The following is a 22,973-nucleotide window of genomic DNA, read 5'->3' as shown; positions in this document are numbered from 1 at the left end:
TCGAAGCGTATGAGAGAAGTTATCGTAAAAGAGTGAAATGAAAGAATAGAGATTCGTCTTAACTTTTGACGTAGTTACGATTGATTTCTGGAATTTAAGGAATAGAAAATCTTCATAATCTAAATAAGATTTGATTCTTCAAAATTTGCGGAAATTAGGATTTTCTTTGATTAAATGCGTAATCTGCCTCGATTGTTGTGTCTGATATTTCGCTATAAATTGACCTCTTCTGTTTCATTTATTTTCACCACTCCTATAATCTTCTTTCTTATTTCATACATCCCAATAGATTGTGAAAATGCTTAATCCAGTTCTGATTCTTGATATTTTCCTGGCTATCATATCCTTCATTCTTCTTTTTCATCTGCCACCAGAGGAAGTTATTTTCTTCTACTATTACCTTGGAGTTATAGTGTTTTTTATTCTCTCGTGTCTTTATATTGCTATACGCATTGATATACACGGTTTGTAATTTCGGGGTTGTTATCGGGCTTTATATTCTCCATTATATTTCGGAGCTTCATGCTTTCGTTTTCTCTTTCCGACCTTAAGTCAAGCAGATAATGGTCCAGAATTCGTAGGTATGAAGTTTCAGATGAACATAACTAATGTTCTTAGAAAGAATGGTAATAGTACAATCTGACTTGTCAAATTACCAGAATACCTCGAAAAAGACCGAATCATTAAGAAAATATTTTCTTGATATGTTTAGAGGTTTTATAGAATGAAAGAGTTATGTAACATGGTTCATGATGAGGGTATGATCTGTGAACCTTTATCACGTTCCATTAGAAACTCAGCATGACTTACTATAATATAATCACGTTGATCAAGTGTCATTATATTATACTAACTCATGCTTCAATTCCCAACACTACTTCAAAAACATCCATTTTTCGAAATTTTCAGAAATTAGAAACTAAAAATGTTTCTTTTATGATGTAACACAGATAGCGTGAAGAGATAAATGATTTCAGATAAGAATAGTTATGAAAATGTCTTCAGAAATATGGAGGATATTTATAATGGAAGATACGATGATATCTTAGAATTTCTAATATCAGAGGATGATGCGGAAAATCTGTCTGTGATGGTTTAGAATAAGAAGTAAGATTCTTACTAATGGTTTCAGCAGACACTGAATCATTTGGATTCTTTGAAGGTAGATTTCGTCCTTGTGATTTATCTACAGCTTCCTTCATACTTTGCTCAACCTATTTTCCAGTTTCAAACCTTCTCTTTTTCTGTGCTTTTCCAACACACTACTCTTTATCATCAAACTTTCGACTGTTAAAGTCGTTTATAGTTTTTGCTGCTTCATCAGCATTTTTCCAAAATTCGTAGAACTAGTTTCGTAGTTTGGGGGGTTTTTCAGAAACTTCACATTCGAAGTATGTAAGTCTAGAAGATAGATGTTATATATATATATATATATATATATATATATATATATATATATATATATATATATATATATATATATATATATAACTGTTGTCGTAGAAATGCTGCGAGATTCAAAATACCGATTGCTAATCCCCGGTGGTTGGTATGGAAATTATTGTTACTGTAGCAAATAGTGTACTGTAGCAAATAGTGTGTTACTGTAGCAAATAGTGTTTACTGTAGCAAATCGCTGTAGCAAAGTCGTTTCACTGTAGCACTGTAGCAAAATACAGTTTCACTGTAGCAATAGTGTTTACTGTAGTAAATAGTGTTTTACTGTAGCAAAGTCATTTTACTGTAGCAAATAGTGTTTTACTGTAGAAAAGTCATTTTTTACTTGTACATATATATATATATATACATACATATAATTGTTCATGAATCGTCGAGAGCAGTCAAATGTAATGAAACAGTTCTAAAATTTTGAGATTCAACTTCATAGACTTTGCTTATCGTGTCGAAAACATTAAATCATTTAAAGATAAAGTTTAAATTTGGTCAGAAATTTCCGGATCATCACAGGATGTATCGGAAATACTATGAATTCAGTAACAAACTGTAGCGGATCATAATAAGGTACATGTTGATCAGGCTGATGTTGTGGTTCCTGTTGTGGTTCTTGTTCAGGTTCATATTGCATTTCTGGTTCTGGTTCTGGAGCTGGAGCAGGTCGTCTAGATGATGATGATGATGAACCTCCAGTATCGGCTCTCTGCAAAACACATTAAACACAAAATTTGTGCATCCATATATGCATTAGTGTTAGCAAAATAACAACTTAAAACAATCACAATAACATGTTCAATCAAAATTAAACTTATACACATTTTGACATTTTTTTTACAATTCTACACTTTTTCAAATAAGCACATATGAAAATGTAGACAAAGTTCATAAGCATTTAACTCAAATAACATGTCAAAATAGTCATTACTAACAATTAAACAAGTCTCAATTGGCAATTATATCAAATTAATCAAGTTCATGAATTTTGCACCTAAAAAGTCCACTTTAATCTCCAAAAATCATGTTTAGGATCAATGTTTGGATCATTTAGCTACCTAAACATGTTACACTACTTAATTTAGCAATAATTCATGACAAAAATCGGCCATAACCTGTTTATATCAAAAAGCCCCAAATTGCTCAAGAACACAAACCCTAGATTTCTAAAAATTTTGAAGATTTTGGCTTCAAATCATGTTAAATAGCATCAATCTAGGTTATACATGCATAAAATACTAACAATTTTACACTAATTACACTAGAAATTAACAAAATTGCATTAGGTAAAATATAGCTCAAGAACACTAAAAATTAAATTTAAAGTGATTTAGGGGTGTAATTTTTACCTTTCTTGATAAACTTCTGAACAATTTCATGTTTAGAGCGGATTGTAGCGAGAAATTTGGTGAATTTTGGTGTTAAAATGATGAATTTGGAGGTGTTTGTGTGTGTATGTTCGTGTTTTGTGTGTGTGTGTTATGGAGACAGAAGCAGAACTTGACTGCCTTTTGTTTGTGGCCTGGAATCCAGCCTCATGCGATCGCATGAGGTTGGAGTGCAAACCCCATGCGATCGCATGGGGGTCCGGGTACAGTGATTTTTTTTTTTTAAATCTTATACTTTAATAAAACATATAATTAATAAAAATTTTAAAAATTTGTTTCTTTTTAGGATGAGGGCGTTTCGGATCGTTGCCCTAGTCCGTCCCTCGACAAAACTTTAAAATTTGTCATTTTTAAGCTCAGTTTTAAAAGTGGAGATTTTTGGGTTTTTTAAATGTTTTTGGCATACTTTAGTTCAATAAGATTAAAAATAATGATAATAAAAGTTCTCGTTCCTTCCTTGGGTAAAGAAATTTCGGTTCAACGACCTAGTCTTCAACTTACGACGAATTTTAAAAATCAAATTTTTAACTTAACAAAATAAAGTAAATTTTTGTTTTTAAATTCACACCAAACTTAAATTTAAAATGCATAAAATTAAAAATTCATATTAAAAATTCACACCAAACTTAAATTATAATTTTTGTTTTATACATACAAACTTATATTAAAAGTATTAATTTTTCAAATATTTACAATTTTAAATATATTGATTTAAAAAGTTTACAATATTATTTTAATATTAATTTTAAAACAAAGTAAAAATAAAATTAAAAATCTTTTTGGTCTTTTATCCCACTTTAATCAATTAAATATTATAAAAATATACGTCCCTCTTTTCGGTAAAGTAATTTCGGCTATTTTACCTAGTTTTACTCCTGACGAATTTCTGAAATATTTTGGGTTGATTGATTAAAGATATTTATACCTTAAGAATAAACGGTAAATTTCGCAGTGATGTAATAAATTTTTGTATGATATCAATAATTTCGGTTACGCATACCTAATTTTATTAAATACCAATTTAATACTTTATAGCGAACGATTTAGCGTTTATTATCAAAAGGTTAAAAATAAAAATAAAAATGAAAACTGTACATACTTACCTGTGAAATAGATTTCTTAGTGATATGCTCTATCCCACTCATAAGATAGTCGGACTAATTGGTTTTCCATAGCTACATAGGCGTAACCTCGAGCATTCAATGTTTTTTCTTCTAAACATATGAACGGTCCGTCTCTGCATAAAGTAACAAATTCGTTATTGGAATATGTCTGATTCGTCGAGCATTTTCCTTCGTGTGACCATTTTCCGCATTTGTGACATCTTTCAAGGTGTCGAGCTCTCCTGTTCGCTGCGGATTTTGATTTTCCTTTACCAAATTGTAACTTATTATTTTCGTTCCTGGATTCTTTTCTTACTCCGTCCAATTTACCTCTGATTAATGATACTATTTCACTTGAAAGGGTGTCATTATTACGTTTAGTGATCAAAGCGTGTAGCATTAGACCATGGTTTAGTTCACAGGAAGTCTTCATCTCGTAAAACCTAAAAAAAAATAAAAATTCAGAATAGGGGGATAAGACTAGTTCTTTAGGGTCTGCTAGGGAAAGACCATTCGGGTTCCATTTTCTAGAACTACACGAAAACAGAAAATCTAACTCTAACAGAAATACATATTACCCTAAAAAGATTCGAACCTCCCCACACTTAGTTAGATGTGGTGTTGATATTGTGATTAACGTTATTTTCAATTGGATCATCAACAATTTGTATATCTCTGATTTTTTCTTCAATCCATTTGTTGATTTCCTCCGTAGCTTTCACAAATTCAACTAACATCGCCTTTTCTTTTGGCGATAAATTGGATAGTAACCGGTTACATAACTTAAAGTTTCCCTTAATCTTAGCATCGTGAATCCGTTTATAAAGTTTCTTTGTTGAACTATTAAAAACGGGTTCATCTAATTTCTTATCATCAACGGGGTTCTTTGTGATCGGATCATCATTAAGTGTTTCTTCATCTTCCCCACACTTATGCATTTTTATTGATTTAACAGTTTTAGTTGGTGGAGATCTAAACTTTCAGTTCACAAAGGTGATTGATTTATCACCATCCCTAAGTGTCATTCGACCTTCTCTTACATCAATGAATGCCTCGGTGGTTGCTAAAAATGGGCGACCTAAAATTAGAGGAATATCAAGGTTTTTCTCCATATTAATCACTATGAAGTTTGCAACAAAGGTCAAACTTCCCACGTTAACAAGTAAATTATTTGCTATTCCAACCGGGTGTTTAATGGTTTGGTCAAATGATTGAACACCTATTTTGGTTGGTTTTAATTTACCCATACCTAATCTTTTGTATAAGAAAAGAGGCATAATATTTGCACTTGCTCCTAAATCTGCGAGTCCATTATATACAGCACCATCATTAAGCAAGCAAGAAATAATAAATTTACCCGGGTCTCCTGCTTTAGTAAGTCGAGTTGGTTTGTAAACCTTTTTCGGGTGTTCTTTTCTTGGTTCTTTCACTTCTATATGAACTTCTTGTTCACATTTTTCTTCGTTTCTTGGAATGGGAGGTTTGTATAAGAATTCTTCTTCATCACTCTAATTTAAATCCTCCCTATTTTCCAATTTTGATTTTTCATATGTTGTTGATAACATATTTATGTTTTCATTTTGAAGGTTTTCTTGGGTGGTGAAATTATGATTGACTTCATTGTCAACTTTCATCGGACCATGTATGTAATGTTTAACTCTGTGACCATTAACTTTAAATTCAATCCCATTTGAATTTATTAACTCTACTGTTCCGTATGGGAAAACTCTTTTGACTATAAATGGTCCAGACCATCTTGATTTCAATTTTCCAGGAAATAGCTTGAATCGTGAATTGAAAAGAAGAACTCTGTCTCCTTCTTTAAATTCTTTTGAACTTCTGATTCTTTTATCATGCCATTTCTTCGTTCTTTCTTTATAGATTAACGAATTTTCGTATGCTTCATGTCTTAATTCTTCTAATTCGTTTAGTTGACTTAATCGTAGACGTCCAGCTTCATGTAAATCAAGATTACATGTCTTCAAAGCTCAAAATGCTTTGTGTTCAATTTCTACTGGAAGATGACATGCTTTTTCGTAAACGAGTCTAAAAGGTGTGGTTCTAATTGGAGTTTTGTAGGCTGTTCTAAAAGCCCAGAGTGCATCCTCCAATTTCATGGACCATTCCTTCGGATTTGATCCTACGGTTTTCTCTAGAATACGTTTTAAAGCTCGGTTGGTATTTTCAACTTGTCCACTTGTTTGTGGATGATAAGCGGTGGAGATTTTATGAGTTACTCCATATCTTTTGAGAAATTTCTCAAGTTGATTATTACAAAAATGAGTACCCCGATCACTTATTAAAGCTTTCGGTGTTCCAAACCTAGCAAAAAGACGTTTTAAAAAGTTGACTACGACTCGTGCATCGTTAGTTGAGAGAGCTTGTGCTTCCGCCCATTTAGATACATAATCAATGGCAACGAGAATGTAGAGATTATTATGAGATTTTGGAAATGGACCCATAAAGTCAATACCCCAAATGTCAAATACTTCACATACTTGAATGACATTTTATGGCATTTCATCACGTTGACTTATTTTTCCGGCCCTTTGACAAGCATCACAGAATTTGCAAATAAGGTGTGCGTCTTTGAAAATTGTAGGCCAATAGAATCACCATCGTAAACTTTTCTTGCTGTGAGTTGAGGCCCATAATGCCCTCCTGTTGGTCCTGTGTGACAATGGTTTAAAATTTGACTAGCTTCATCTCCAAATACACATCGGCGTATTATTCCATCGGGACAACTTTTAAACAAATGTGGATCTTTCCAGAAATAGTGTTTTATATCACTAAAGAATTTCTTTCGTTTTTGGTACGATAATCCTTTTTCAAGGAATCCACATACTAAGTAGTTTGCATAGTCTGCAAACCATAGAATTTCATTATAATCTATCTTCAATAGATATTCATCAGGAAAATTGTCTTGTATGGCCGATTCATTTAGAACTTCTAATTCAGGATTTTCAAGACGAGAAAGATGATCAGCGGCGAGATTTTCTGCTCCCTTTTTGTCTCGGATTTCAATATCGAACTCTTGTAAGAGTAAGATCCAACGAATTAATTTTGGTTTAGCATCTTGTTTCAAAAATAGGTATTAAGAGCAGAATGGTTGGTATAGACCACCGTTTTTGCTAGAACGAGATATGAACGAAATTTGTCAAAAGCAAAGACAATAGCAAGGAGTTCTTTTTCAGTAGTTGTATAATTTGTTTATGCTCCTTGTAACGTCTTACTAGTATAATATATAGGTTGAAATCGTTTTTCAATCCTTTGTCCTAAAACGGATCCCATTGCAAAATCACTTGCATCGCACATAAGTTCGAATGGTAGATTCCAATTTGGAGTTATCATGATCGGCGCATTAGTGAGTTTCTCTTTAAGTATATTAAAAGATTTGATGCATTCATCTGAAAAGATGAATGAAGCATCCTTTTCTAGGAGTTTATTCATAGGAGTGGCAATTTTAGAAAAATCTTTTATAAAACGTCGGTAAAAACCGGCATGCCCTAGAAAACTCCTAACTCCTCTAACATTGGTGGAATGTGGAAGTTTAGCAATTACATCTACTTTAGCTCTATCCACTTCAAATCCTTCTTTTGAAATTTTATGTCCAAGAACAATGCCTTCTTTAACCATGAAATGGCATTTCTCCCAATTAAGTACTAGATTTGATTGTTCGCATCTAATAAGCATTCGTTCAAGATTAACTAGACATGTTTCAAAAGTATCACCGAAGACTGAAAAGTCATCCATGAAAACTTCCATGCATTCTTCTATCATGTCGTGAAAAATCGCCATCATGCACCTTTGAAAGGTTGCAGGGGCGTTGCAAAGTCCAAATGGCATGCGTTTGTAAGCAAAAGTACCATAAGGGCACGTGAATGTGGTTTTCTCTTGATCCTCGGGTGCTATTGGAATTTGAAAATATCCAGAAAAACCATCAAGAAAACAATAGTGACTATTTCTGGCTAATCTTTCTAACATTTGATCAATAAAAGGTAAGGGAAAGTGATCTTTTCTGGTGGCGTCATTTAATTTTCTATAATCAATACAAACACGTCATCCTGTTACAGTCCTAGTAGGAATAAGCTCATTTTTTTCATTTGTAATGACAGTCATTCCACCCTTCTTAGGCACGCATTGAACTGGGCTTACCCATGGACTATCAGAAATTGGATAAATTAAACCTGCATCAAGTAGTTTAATAATTTCTTTCTTAATAACATCTTGCATATTAGGATTTAGTCTTCATTGGCGTTGCACATACGTTTTATGACCTTCTTCCATAAGGATTTTATGTGTCCAATACGAAGGACTTATTCCTTTAATATAATGAATCTTCCATACAATAGCTGGTTTATGAGCTTTCAACACATAAATGAGTTGAAATTTTTCATTTTCAGTAAGAGAAGACGATATTATTACAGGTAATTCAGACTCACCATGTAAATAAGTGTATTCCAAATAGTTTGGAAGTGGCTTTAACTCTAATGTCGGTGGTTCTTCTATCGATGATTTGTATCAATATCTGTCTTCTTCTTTTAGCATTTGAATTTCTTCTGTTATTGGTTCATATCCATTAGCCATAAGTGTAGCTAACATTTCAGTTTCATCAATTGGTTCAGTTCCTTCTCCTAAAGAACATTCTCCTGTTCCTTGTAATTCTGGAAATTCTTCTAACAATTCTGCATGTGATTCTATAGTTTGAATATAATAACATGTATCATCTGCAGATTGCGGTTGTTGCATTGCTCTATCAACTGAAAAGGTAACACTCTCGTCCTCTATACTTAGGGTCAGTTTCTTACCAAACACGTCTATTATTGCTTTAGCCATGTTTAAGAATGGTCTTCCTAATATGAGAGGAACTCGAGAATCTTCTTCCATGTTTAAAATAACAAAATCTACTGGAAATACTAAAGTACCAACTTTAACTAGCATGTTCTCCATTATCCCTCTAGGATATTTTACTGATCGATCGGCTAGTTGTATGCTTATTCGTGTTGGTTTCAATTCTCCAAGGTCTAGTTTAGCGTATAGCGAATACGGCATTAGATTTATACTAGCACCTAAGTCTGCCAATGCTTCTATTGAACTAAGACTACCCAGAAAACATGGAATTGTGAAACTTCCTGGATCTGATAATTTTTCTGGTATCTTATTCAACAGCACTGCTGAACAATTAGCATTCATAGTAACAGCCGAGAGTTCTTCCATTTTCTTTCTATTTGTGATTAGATCTTTCAAGAATTTAGCATATCTAGGCATTCCTGAAATCACATCAATGAAAGAAATATTTACATTAATCTGTTTAAACATATCCAAGAATTTGGATTGCTCGGCTTCAAGTCTCTCTTTTCTCATTTTACTTGGGTAAGGAAGTGGTGGTTGGTATGGTTTAACATAAGGTTTAGCCTTAACTGTGTTATCTTCATTAACCTTTTCAACTACCGGTTCTTTTTTCTTATCATGCTCAGATTGTGGTTCTTGTGGAGTAGGAATAGCTTCATCAGAAATTTCAGGTATTTCAGGTGGTTTAAGTGTAATACCACTTCTTGTGGTAATGGCTTTAGCTGTTTCATTCAGGGGGTTAGCATTTGTATCACTTGGTAGACTTCCCGGTTTTCTTTCACCTATTAACCTTGCTAGGTTGCTCACTTCTTGTTCCAGATTTTGAATAGAAGCTTGTTGATTTCTAAATGCTTGAGCATTTTGTTCATTGGTTTATTTCTGAAATGTGAAAAATTGAGTTTGAGATTCAACTAGCTTCGACATCATGTCTTCTAAATTTGACTTTTTATCATCGGTTTGTGGTGGTTTGTTTTGAAAAACAGGTCTTTGCTGGTTGTAAGTATTATTGGATACTTGTTGATTGCTAGGACCTTGTTGGTTGTTGTATGGAACATTTCGGTTATAATTCTGATTTTGATTGTAGGTCGGTCTTGGCGGTTGATAATTATTCTGATAATTATTTCCAGGCCTTTGGTTTATGTATGAAACATTCTCTCTTTATTCCATTGTTAGTTCAATACTGAGACAATCTTTTGTCAAATGTGGTCCTCCACGCTGCTCACAACTAATTCGTATTGAGCGGATATCTTTAGTCATCTTTTCCATTCATCTCTCGACAGCATCTATCTTTGCATAAATGGAATCTAAGTCATGGCTAGAATCGGCTCTAGCTGCTTTAGATGATCTAACGATATCTTTTTCTTGGTGCCACTCATGTGAGTGGGAAGCAGTGTTATCAATAATTTTATAAGCATCAGTTGTGGTTTTCTTCATAATAGAACCACCAGTTGCTATATCGATGTCTTTTCTTGTAGTGATGTCGCATCCTTGGTAGAATATTTGTACTATTTGACAGGTGTCTAAACCATGTTGCGGACATTCTCTTAATAATTTTCCAAATCTGGTCCACGCCTCATATAGAGTTTCATTTGTCTTTTGTGTAAACGTAACAATTTATCCTTGAAGTATCACGGCTTTAGATGCCGGAAAGAATTGTTTAAGAAATTTTTCAACTAAAACATCCCATGTATCAATCGCTCCTTCAGGTAACGATTCCAACCAATCTTTGGCTTCTCCCTTTAAAGTCCAGGGAAATAACATGAGATATATCTGTTCATCCTCCACTTCTCTTATTTTAAATAGTGTGCAGATCCTATTAAAGGTACGAAAATGTTCATTTGGATCTTCCTTCGGCGCACCACTAAATTGGCATTGATTAGTTACCATGTGTAGGATTTGTCCCTTGATTTCATAATCTGGCGCATTAATGTCAGGTTGAGTAATTGCGTGACCTTGGCCAGTGCGTTTAGCTCGCATTCGGTCTTCCATACTTAGAGGTTCCAGATTTTCCATAATTGAATTTGTTGAATCTGAATCACTAGAGGATTCTGATTTAATGGTTGGTTCCTCAACAATCTTTGTTTGAATGATTGGTGGTTCCGGAGGAAAGATTAATGGTTCAGGATCTATGAATTGTCCCTGAATATTCTCCGGATTCTCAATTGTGAGGTCGGGTTCAAAAAATGGATTATTGGAAATTTGAATTGGAGTACTTGGTCGACTGGATGACGATTCTAAAGAAAAATCAACGGCGACAATATTTGCTAGATGTCTTGATCTGGTTACAGGTGGTGAACGTACAAAAGGTGGTGAACGTTTTGCTCGGTGCATTCACTGAATATCCTATTAGTTATAAAAATAAGAAAAATTATATAAGTTATCATATTAATAGACTTTTCTGATTTTGCCCACATTTCGAATAGCCAAAAGATGAAGCAGAGGGGCAGGATTCGTTTAGTCTCAATATAATTGAGTACTGTTTGGCTCCAATAACCCGGTCCACGTACAAATCCAACTATTACTACGAACCAGAAAATTTTGATGTCTATCAATTTAACCGCTTAAAATAATTTTTAGTAATTTAAAGAAATTTTAGAGAAGAAATAGAAAAAATCTAAGTCCTAAAACTAGAGCGTCGAGAAATAAGAAAGAAAAAGAGCGCGTCAAAAAACGTCGAAAAAAATAAAAGGTCGAAAAATAATAGGCGTCGAAAAATAAAAATAATAAAGTAGCGCGTCGAAACTTAAAAAGGAATTAAAAACTAAGAATTAAAAGTTACGTCTAAAGATATTAAAGCTTTAGAGAAATACTATATCCCAAATGACAATAACTTAAAAAGGTACTAAAATTTAAAAACGGCGTCGCAAAATTCTAAAGCACCTAAATCTTAGTCTAAAGAAAAAGCACTTAAAAGATTTTACGGCAAATCTTAAAAATCTAGAAAAAAAATAACTATGGCAAAAACTATATCTTAGAATTAAATACGAGCGAAAAATACAAATATTATGCTAAAACAAATAAAAAGATACAAAATATAAAAATATACTTAAAGTTGTAAAAAGTATAATTTTTATAAAAATATTATTTTTATATTATTTATTTAATAAAACTATTAATTTTATAATTTATTAAAACTTATTAAACCTAAAATACAAATTAAATAAAAACTAAACTAAATAATTAAATAACTTAAAACCAAATTAGGGTTTAATTAAATAATAATAATAATAATTACGTAATGATTGCTGTTTTTAGTCAATTAGGGCGTGTAAGACAGGGCCATGCGATCGCATGGTCCTCACGTTAAAAATCCATGCGATCGCATGGATAAGAAATTCTGGCCAGGTTCTGGGCTGCTAAAGTAACGGGCCTCGAGTGCTTTTATTACTTCTTTTTTTATGTATTCTGATTTATATATTTATATAATATATTTATATAATATATTTATATAAATTAAATAAAACTTATATTTTTACAAAATAAAAATAAAGAAACTTTATAGTTTTATATTTAACTAACTCTTAAAAATATTTATATTTTTATTTTTCTTTTTATATTTTTGTATTAAAACGTATTTTTACAAAAGCGTATTTTTATAAAAATAAAAAAAATCCTTTTTTTTAAATAGCGTTGCGCTTCCTGCGTTTAAGTAAGAATGTCCCCGGCAGAGGCGCCAAAAATACTTGATGTGTGCGATGTGTACTAGGAAATAGTATTATTTTTATATGATACAATTTTACACAAGATATTTATTTATTTATAGAATGGATATACCTAAACCTTGCTACAACACTTATAGGCAGTGTACCTAATCGTACAGTAGTGTAGTTTTTACTAAGTCCGGTTCGTTCCACAGGGATACACTTAAACAAGCTTAACGCTATATTGGTTTTAATTTATAAAAAAAACAAATATATATATAAGTAATATTATTATTATAAAAAGGAGGTTTTTACCGTTTAATGACCGGTTTGTCAATTTTTAAAACTTTAGTCGCAGTTAAAACCTAATGTAAAATATTAAATAAATAAAAGACTTACTTTAAAGCGTAAAATAAATAACAATAATGAAATTGCGATAAATAAAAGTGCGATAATTAAAAAGTACGATAATTAAAAGTGCAATTAAATACAATGACAATAAATAAAAGTGCGATAATTAAAAGTGCAATTAAATATGAAATAAAAGAATTATGCTTATTTAAACTTCCATAATCATGATGTTTGACGTGTTGATTTTTACTTTATTCCCATGGGTTAATTGTTCTTTGTCCTGGATTATTCAATATGTCCATACGGATTTGTCCATAATATTCCATCAGTCATAATCATAAAATGCGGAAGTCTTCGCCAAATTATTCTTATTCCCGAAATCAAATATTCTAACTAATTGGAGATTCGAATTGTAACAAGGTTTTAATACTTTGTAATGAATACACCAGGTTATCACTGCGTATAAACCAAGGTTTTACTACTTTGTTAATAATTACACCAATTACCCTTGAATGTAATCCACCCGTGTTTCAACAAGTCTACTAACTATTAATCCAGTTCCGTGTCCGGTAAAATGAACAATTATTGGTATTTATAGATATCCCGCCCACCGTGCCCAGTCAAGCGTATGTGGTTATATATAAATACGTCAAATTATAAGTCTACATATTAAATTAACGAGGTATCATTTAGTTAATATAAAGCCCATTAATAGCCCATAGTCTAATTTCCACAAGTGTCGTTCTTTTGTCCAAACCCCAATTATGGTACAAAGCCCAATTACCCAATCTTAATATTTTTAGCAAAACATCATGATTACTCCGTCTTAAATAAGCATAATAATAACTTAGCTACGAGACATTAAATTAAAAATAACATTAACCATAACTTACAGTGATTAAAAATAGCGTAGCGTTACACGGACAGAATTTCGACTTACACCCTTACAACATTCGCTAACATACCCTTATTATTAGAATTACAATTAAAATTATAATATATATATATATATATATATGTGTGTGTGTGTGTGTGTGTGTGTGTGTGTGTGTGTGTGTGTTTACGTATGAGTAAGAAGAAGAAAAGATGTGTTTATTTTGGCCAAAACACGTTGAATTTATAGGACCTGGGCTGGATTTTTCAGCCATGCGATAGCATGGAATTAACTCTTCCAGGCCATGCGATCGCATGGCCAGCTGGTGAAGTTCACATGCCTTTGTTTTCTTGCTTGCCGACGTTTATAAATAATAATATAATATATAAATAATTATAAGAATTATTTAAATATTATATTTTATTTATGTGCATAGTTAACTTGTAATTTTTAGTCCGTTGCGTCGAGCGTTGAGAGTTGACTTTGGTCCCGGTTCCGGTTTTTCGAACGTCCTTGCGTATAATTTAATATCTTGTACTTTGCGTTTTGCGTCTTGTACTCTTGTAATTTTGAGACGTTTCTTATCAATAATTGGAACCACTTTGATTGTACTTTGTACTTTTGAGCTTTTTGGTCGTTTGCGTCTTCAATTTGTCGAATCTGTCTTTTGTCTTCACCTTTTATTATTTAAACGAATATCACTTGTAAATAGAACAATTGCAACTAAAAGCTTGTCTTTCTTTAGGGATAATGCTATGAAATATATGTTTGTTTTTAGCATTATCAATAATAATAATAATAATAATAATAATAATAATAATAATAATAATAATAATAATAATATAATAATAATTATTATTATGAAAACTACCTTTAAAGGCTTAAAAATAGTAAACCGCCCGAACCGGAACTCGAACCCTTGACCCCTTGCTCACGCACAAACACTCCTTACCATTCATCTAACTCTATTTTTCTGATTTAAATCGTATTCCAAATATATTTAACCCGACTTGCTTCCGTCTCCTTTTTCTTTCTTCTTCTAAAAAAAATGCCCGAGCCTGGGTTCAAACCCGCGATCTCTCGCTTACTAATTCTCCTTCCAACCTACTAATCCACTCGATATTGTATTGTAATAATTCGTACATTTATTAATTTAACATGTATGAAATTATTTAACACATATCATATTTCTATCATCATCAAATCTTTAACCTCTCCATTTAACATCATCATCGAACTATCACTCTTATCAACATTCGTAACCATCATCATCATTTACATAATCATAAACATGATCATTACCATCTTTATTATTATCATTCCATCATCATTCCATCCTCACTTCACAGTCCTCATCTTCATTGTTGTGTTCGAGAAAAGAAAATGCATGCAGTAGCAACACCAACAAAAGTAATTGGGTCTCGGCCCATAGCAGTTTCTCCAGCCCACTAGAAAGTTCAATAAAAATGATACGGCCCATAAACCATTCGTGGGCTGTTGATGGATCCAAAAGAAATCGAATAGCAGGCTATTAACATAAAGGGTTTTCGAATTTTGTCGCAAGTTGAATAGCAGTAAAAAAAATGGTTTGATGGTTGTGATGAAGAAAAAAAATATAAAAGATAAGTGGTGATCACGTACATCATCTTCGTCAACATCAACTCATCATTATTGCTATGTATCATCATCTTAATCGTTACAACTTCACTGCATCTTCTTCAACACCCATCATCGTCTATCATCATTCTTTAAACATCATCACCATGATCATTATCATAACAATCATCTTCATCATACTTCTCGTTGCCAAACATCATCTTCGTCCATTTTCCATCATCGTGATTTCTTATCACGATCATCATCATCACTGTAATTTCATCATGATTTTCCTTCGTCCACGGCTTTATCAGTATACACCATCATCATACACTTTGTTTAACCGAAACAGAAGAAAACACGCACATAAGAAGCTGAACAGTGATCGAGCAGCAGGTTTTTGGAATGTTTTGAGCTGGAAAAAATAGTAGATGTAGCAGTAGTGTACCACGATGATGGTGGTGGTTGTTTGAGGGTGATCGATGGGGTGAAAGGGGTGTATTGAAACGGTAATATGAAGTGGGTGTAGATGGTGTCGAGTGTGGTGTTTGATCGAGAAAGAAGGGGGTGAAGAAATGGTGTTCAAGTTTATAATTATATCATGTATGAAAGTGAATGAAGGAAGGTGTTATATATATGCAGGTGGTTTTGAGAATAGAAATATCTAGCAACATTCATATACATTTTTATATGACTCTATTATTTGTTAGTGGTGAGCAATGAAAAAGAAAACAGTATAACAATAATCTATAATAATGAAAAGGAATTACACCGTGATTAAGTTTCCACCATATAGATATTTATCTGCCGACAGTTTCATCGGATTGCTATAACGTACTCCGTTGATAATAAGTGGCGAATAAAAGTCTTCAGAAAAATTTCAAATTTTTAAATTAACTATATTTATTTATTTTGGTCATTATGGTATAAAATTCGATCATAAATTATTAAATAAAAATTACATTAATTATTCACTCCCAATCCCAATTAAAATATAAAAAGTTTTAAAATTTAATAACTAGGTCCTAAATACATTTTTAGTAAGCCTAAAGTTTATAGAACTCATTTTTGAATCACCGTTTATTTTAAAATCATATAAGTTTGAATTTAACTTACTTATTATCAATTAAATGACAATTGAGCGTTATTGTTGCTTACAAAATAAATTCAAAACTATATATATATTCATTATACATTATTTACATATATAGTTATATTTTAAATAATAGTGATTATATATTATTTTATTTTACATTATTAATTCTAACAATTACGTCATATAATATTTTAATTTATATTTCAAATTCATATATTTTAAGTATATATGTATCTATTTACAAATAGTGGTTCGTGAATCGTCGAGAGCAGTCGAAGGGTAAATTTATACATGAAACAGTTCAAACTTTTTGAGACTCAACCTAACAGACTTTGCTTATCGTATCGGAATCATATAAAGATAAAGTTTAAATTTGATCATAAATTTCCGGGTCGTCACAATAGTCGGTTCTAAGATATGAAAGTCTAGACCAAGAAGTAGAAATTAATAGTAAACTAAACTATACAAACTCATAATTAGAAACACTACAGGAACTACAGTTAGGTGGTTCATATACACTACTAGAAAACCACTTATTGGGGATGACTTTTTTCGGCCTTTTCGGACGACATGTCATCCCCAATACCCTTTTCGAACGACATGTCATATGGAAAGTGTCGTCCCCAATAGTTCGTCCCAGATAATCTTTTCGGATGAAATGTATTTTTTCCAGACAACGCTGAGTCCCACCTTGACTTTTTCAACTGGAATAGAGGATAACCTTTTCGGACGACATGTGGAGACGACATGTCGTCCAGAAAGAAATATATTAAAATAATATTTGTTTTTATTATTCATTTAAATATGTTCGTGAAAATTAACTACAAACAACCTTTCTGAGACGACATGTCGTCCCGAAAAGTATAATAATAAAATAATGTATATTTAATATTTAGTTATCGATTTAAAAAAGATTTAGTAATTGTTTACGGATGATCTTTCCGGACGACATGTCGTCCCGAAAGGGCACTATTGTTTTTTTCTTTCTGCAAAACTTGTATTATACCAGCCGTAAAAACGGCACATTTTCAATTGATCAAACCTGCTATATATTTCACAAAAGCCACAATAACATGATATAGAACTCCTTTTTTTTTACGACCAAAGAATAAAGATGTTATTAATAAAAAACGATCCCTAGCAAGGCGCTGAGGGAATTACAAAGGAATAGCAAGCCACATGTTCCAATTAGAAACAAGATGACCCCTATTTTTTAACCAACGAAAAGTAATAAATCTAATAAAATCAAACAAACTACTTCTATTACAAAACTAATCATGAAATACCACGACGTTCCGAAAACGCCATAAAGCCCATAAAGAAGTAACAACAACCACGACGATTCGACATTTTGAAGAATGTTATAATCGCACCCCTTCTAACCAATGAATAAATGTGTCCCATGACGAACAAACACCACAATTACAATTACAATTACATGATATAGAATTCCTGACACCACAATTACATTAAATATTCAACGATTAAACATCCAAAACATGAATAAGTCTTCAGTTCAACATCTGACAAATTGCACATCCAAAATATTGTTTAAACATTAAACAAATTGTCTTCAAACAAACCAAAAAACTACTGACCCATCCTTCTTCGTTCATGTCGTTTTCGTTTGCATTTTCGTTAAAAGTGGGAGAATAAGAAGTATTGGGGGTATTGGAGATCTGGAACACATCTCGCACGTGGGGCGGCACAACCATATTATTCACGACAAAGACTTAGGCTATTTAACTCCCCGAGGGGGTAAGTATGCTTGTTGCGATGGTGGTGGCCTACTTCGACCCATTATGACTTCGGCCGATATAGAATTCACTTATAAGCCATATGGATGGGAGTATTAGTTTATAGATAGTATAGTTCAAGACTGAATGTGGCATGCGTCTGTTAGTTATATCAGGTTTTTAGAGCTTTTAGGTGCAACCGGCGTTTGTAGGGTTTTAGATGTGACTACATGCGTATGAAATCCTAAGCCTGTTGATGAGTCTCTGCCAGTTATGGCAATTTTGAACCCTTTTTTCCTCCTGCCATTGATGATGATCAAAAAATTTCGTTAAAAGACCTGAAATTAACCGATTAGTTAAACAAAAATTTTACGGAAAAACGATATTTAAATAAATACACGTAAATTCCTAATATATTTGTTTTGTAACCGGTCTCATGGATGGCGCCAAATGATCAAGCATATTTGCACAGGGGTAGGGTGAACCTACTTTGAGTGCAATATAGGTTAGATTTAAGGACAAACGATATTCGAACCTCCGACGTTCAGTCATGGATAACCCCCACCGGAGCCAGAATGATCCTGATGGGGTGGTCAATCATAAGCCCACCAACAACCTACATACAAGGTTGAGTGGCTCTCGAGACATGAAGGATTCATAGTTCGATGAACTTACCTGAAAGTCTTGTTTTAATGATGAAGATTGTACGAGTACGATTCATACGTAGAAGTATGTTGTATGTTACGTAGATGTAACGTGTATCTCTTAGGGTTTTAGAGCCATGTATTTATTGGCTAGCAATTAGGGTTTGAATAGGATTGTATTCCCCTTCAATCGTAATCCATTCCATAATTAACTTACGTTAATTAAGGAAACCGAATAAAGGACTGATCTTATCCCCTTACTTGGTTAATAATTTAATCACTTGACCAAGTCAATAGAGGCCGCACTCATTGGTATTACCCATGGCTTTGTGTGTTGCATACGTAGACATTCAGTACGCATGTTAGGACTTGGATGCGTATTCTGTATGAGCATGTGAAAATGCGTATCATTACATATGGGGTTTCATTGTTTAGCAGATACTAACTAGGAAAGTCGCTTGTTCACAAAGATAGTGACTCGTAGAGATCGTTGTACACTAAGAGACGGGGGGTCAAGTTTTGATCGTTGCTCTTTAAGAGTCAACGATCACCTACTACTTAATAAAAGTCAAGTGAGAAAAATAATTACTAAGCTTTTTCCTCTATATACTTTAATATAATTGAATATATCGATCTTTTATCGTGGACTAACAATTTTTGAGACTTGAAAACTAAAAGAAATTTATGATAAGATTATTAGATTTTGTAAAAAGAAGTGACATTCATACATTTATATATTGATATGGATTGTTGCACCTAAATTTCATTGTATTACCAAACTTTAGGAAACAAGAATACACTTTCATTACGAAACTCTTTCATTTGATTTTTCACTTATAATATATATTTATATTTATTCTGAAAAAAAATTAGCATATTTTTTATGTCCCAATAAATAGTCCATGGTCACAACTTATCCTTAACAAAACTAGTAAGAAGTGATGAGTTGTATTCCAAAGAATGAGCTTCCCCAGAGCCCAATCCAGTGGACTAAGAACCTCGCCCACTTTTGATCAATGATTCAGATTAAAGCACCAACTAATACAGGGAGGGTATTCTGGTCATTTTGCAAAAAAAAATAGAAATCCTACGTACGAAACAAATCACTGCTCGAACGGAAACCTTCAAAAACCCTAAAAGATCCTGACGATGGCGATTGAAGATTATCCGGTGAACAATCAGTCCGATTCCATGATTAACTCTGATTAATTCATTCGGATTGCTTGATTATACGATTACCTAACCGTCGTTAACTTAGATTCATAGTCACTCGTTCACTCCGAATTGCTTAACATACGAATTCATTGATCAATCAATTCATATACACCTTCAATTTAAGCAATGGAACCAGAGAGGGAATACGATATCAGTGATGAAGACATCAACGTAATCCAGAATGATGAAGGTATGTATCTCGTTTCTTCTTCAATCACATGTGATTAGCTTTTAATGAAATAGTGTTTTGTGACTTTAAGTAATTTCTTGTAAAATCACATGTAATTTATTGTAAAGTCACATGTAAGTTTTTTAGAAGTGTTTTATGATAATACATTACTGGGAAGTGATTACTGATCAATACAATGAAAATGAAGATAAAAATCGAATTGTTGTAAATTTTTACTCATTCAATCACATGTGATTAGCTTTTAATGAAATAGTGTTTTGTGACTTTAAGTAATTTCTTGTAAAATCACATGTAATTTCTTGTAAAAATCACATGTGAGTGTTTTATGATAATACATTAATGGGATTTAAAGTGATTCCTGATCAATACAATGAAGATGAAGATAAAAATTGAATTGTTGTAAATTTTTACTCATTCAATCACATGTGATTAGCTTTTAATGAAATAGTGTTTTATGACTTTAAGTAATTTCTTGTAAAATCACATGTGAGTGTTTATGATAATACATTAATGGGATTTAAAGTGATTCCTGATCAATACAATGAAGATGAAGATAAAAATCGAATTGTTGTAAATTTTTACCCATTCAATCACATGTGATTAGCTTTTAATGAGATAGTGTTTTGTGACTTTAAGTAATGTCTTGTAAAATCACATGTAATTTCTTGAAAAATCACATGTGAGTGTTTTATGATAATACATTACTGGGATTTAAAGTGATTACTGATCAATACAATGAAGATGAAGTTGAAAATCGAATTGTTGTAAACGTTTACTTATTGAATCACATGTGATTGCGTTATATGATAATACATTATGTGATATGTATATTGTCTCTTATTTCAGTTAAACATTCAATTAACATTGTAATTTGTTTTCCACATATTATATTTCACCAAAAGCAACTGCAACGCGTAAAAACGAAACACCAGGTGGATCATTGTATTATGCACCAATTGTTGACAAACGTTTCTTACCGGTCATTGGTCATAATTATGGAACACTTGATCAATGTGAAGAGATGTATAGGTTATATGCATATCATGCATGTTTTGAAATAAGAAAGGCTGGACAAAAAACTGCAAAATCTGAATTAGTCAAACAAAAATATTACTTATGCAACAAGGCTGGCACACCAAAGGAAGTCTACTTTGACACATTACAAGAAACTAAAAAGAATGCACAGGATGTAGGGCTAAAGTTAGATTCGACTGGGTGTATGGAACAGATACTTTCATTCTTGCTGACTTTAAAGAACAACATAATCATGAGTTGCTGCCGATAGAATACAGACATTTAAGTAAAAAGGAAAGACAAATGAGGCATGTGAAGAAGTTGTTTGTATACCATTCAACGGTATCAAATATTGGTCCAACAAAGGTATACGAAGTTTACAGCAATATGAAAGGGTCTGAAAAAATGTTCATGGAACTGTAATTGACTTCAGAAACTGGAAACGAGATTTGAATGTGTTTATCAATGCAACTGATTCTCAAATGCTCGTTAACAAAATGGAAGAAAGGAAAAAATATGTTCCCGGTTTTTCATTTGAGTACAAGCTTGAAAAAAGTCAATTACATTCCATTTTCTGGGCGGATGAAGTTGCAAAGTGTAACTACAAGGAGTTTAGTAATGTTATCTCATTTGATGCAACATATAGAACAAACAGGTATGATACCTGGTTTTTACAGCTTCTAATCACATGTGATTGTCAGGTTGTTTGGCTTATCTGAGTTTCTAACATTGTCTATTTGTTAACAGGTACAACCTCAAGTTTGTACCATTTACTGGAATAGATAACCACCGTAGGTGTGTCACTGTTGCTGCGGCAATGATCAGGGATGAAACAGCCGAGAGTTACAAATGGCTACTTAATAGCTTCATGAAGATATTTGGGAAAGAGCCAAACATGATTGTGACAGATCAGGACAAATCAATGGCGATAGCCATAAAAGAGGTCTTTAAGACGGCAAAGCATAGACTATGCATGTGGCACATTATGCGGAAGGTGCCATCAAAGGTATGAGTTTTGTTATTGAAGACTACATGTAACTAATCACATGCAATTCAAATGGTTAATGACACATATACATAATTTGCTTAATATGAATTATTAATCAATCAAATGTGATTACAGATTCAAGAAGCAAATCCTAATATTGAACACAAACAAGAAAAAGACTTCAAGAAGAGATTTAATAAAATTGTGTGGAATATGTACATAGAACCAACTGTTTTTGAAGAAAAATGGGAAAAGTTGATGGACGATTTTTCATTGAAGAATGACAGTTGGTTCAAATATATGTTTGATATCAGATCAAGTTGGATACCAGCATATTTCATCGAAACTGAAATGTTTGGTTTGATGCGAACTACTTCAAGATCAGAGAGTGAAAATGCTTTTTTCACACTTTACAAGATCTGCATCAAATCTGTTGACTTTTATGGACGGCTTTGAAACTGCCATGTTAAAACAGAGGTCAAAACAAGAATCTTTGGATGTACAGACAATCAAGAAAAACCCAAAATTATTAACGTTGCTAAGAATTGAAAAACATGCATCGAAGGTATACACGAATACAATTTTTCTGATTATTCAACAAGGGATTGTTGCAGCTTTGTATAAATGTTCATTGGATAAAATGGACAAAGAGGAATACACGAAAATATTTGTTGTTAAAGAGAAATTTGAAAATAGAAAGGAATGCTCGAATGAAGGGAAGAAAAATGAAGGTTCGAATGAAGGTTCGAATGAAGGGAAAAAAGATGAAGGCTCGAATATGGAGGATAAAAGGGAAGGCTCGAATGAAGAAAAAGATTTCTTCAAATACAAGGTAAA

At 32.5% G+C, this 22,973-nt stretch overlaps 1 protein-coding gene and 1 non-coding gene across 2 annotated transcripts; both read left to right on the top strand.

Moving 5' to 3' along the window:
* Window positions 1-10,313: 10,313 nt before the first annotated feature.
* Window positions 10,314-10,420, top strand: LOC139903585 (small nucleolar RNA R71). Its single transcript, XR_011778395.1, has one exon. It is a non-coding gene; the product is annotated as a small nucleolar RNA R71 (small nucleolar RNA).
* Window positions 10,421-20,070: 9,650 nt separating this feature from the next.
* On the top strand, window positions 20,071-22,592 carry LOC139900678 (protein FAR-RED IMPAIRED RESPONSE 1-like). Its single transcript, XM_071883439.1, has 5 exons — window positions 20,071-20,134; window positions 21,037-21,334; window positions 21,582-21,803; window positions 21,896-22,154; window positions 22,272-22,592. Exons 1-5 carry the CDS (start codon window positions 20,071-20,073, stop codon window positions 22,590-22,592), a joined length of 1,164 nt encoding a protein of 387 aa, XP_071739540.1.
* The last annotated feature ends 381 nt before the right edge of the window (window positions 22,593-22,973 follow it).

This window comes from Rutidosis leptorrhynchoides, chromosome 3 (genome assembly GCF_046630445.1).
Source record: "Rutidosis leptorrhynchoides isolate AG116_Rl617_1_P2 chromosome 3, CSIRO_AGI_Rlap_v1, whole genome shotgun sequence".
Lineage (NCBI taxonomy): Eukaryota > Viridiplantae > Streptophyta > Magnoliopsida > Asterales > Asteraceae > Rutidosis > Rutidosis leptorrhynchoides.
Note: the sequence above shows the minus strand (reverse complement) of the source record. Positions and strands in the feature narration are given on the sequence as shown.

What these genes read in the sequence shown, in the direction of transcription:
- LOC139900678 (XM_071883439.1), top strand. Translation starts at nt 20,071, where the DNA reads ATGGAACCAGAGAGGGAATACGATATCAGTGATGAAGACATCAACGTA. An exon ending in GCACAGGATGTAGGGCTAAA is followed by an intron (nt 21,335 to 21,581) that starts GTTAGATTCGAC and finishes AATTGACTTCAG; the next exon opens with AAACTGGAAACGAGATTTGA. An exon ending in TGCGGAAGGTGCCATCAAAG is followed by an intron (nt 22,155 to 22,271) that starts GTATGAGTTTTG and finishes ATGTGATTACAG; the next exon opens with ATTCAAGAAGCAAATCCTAA.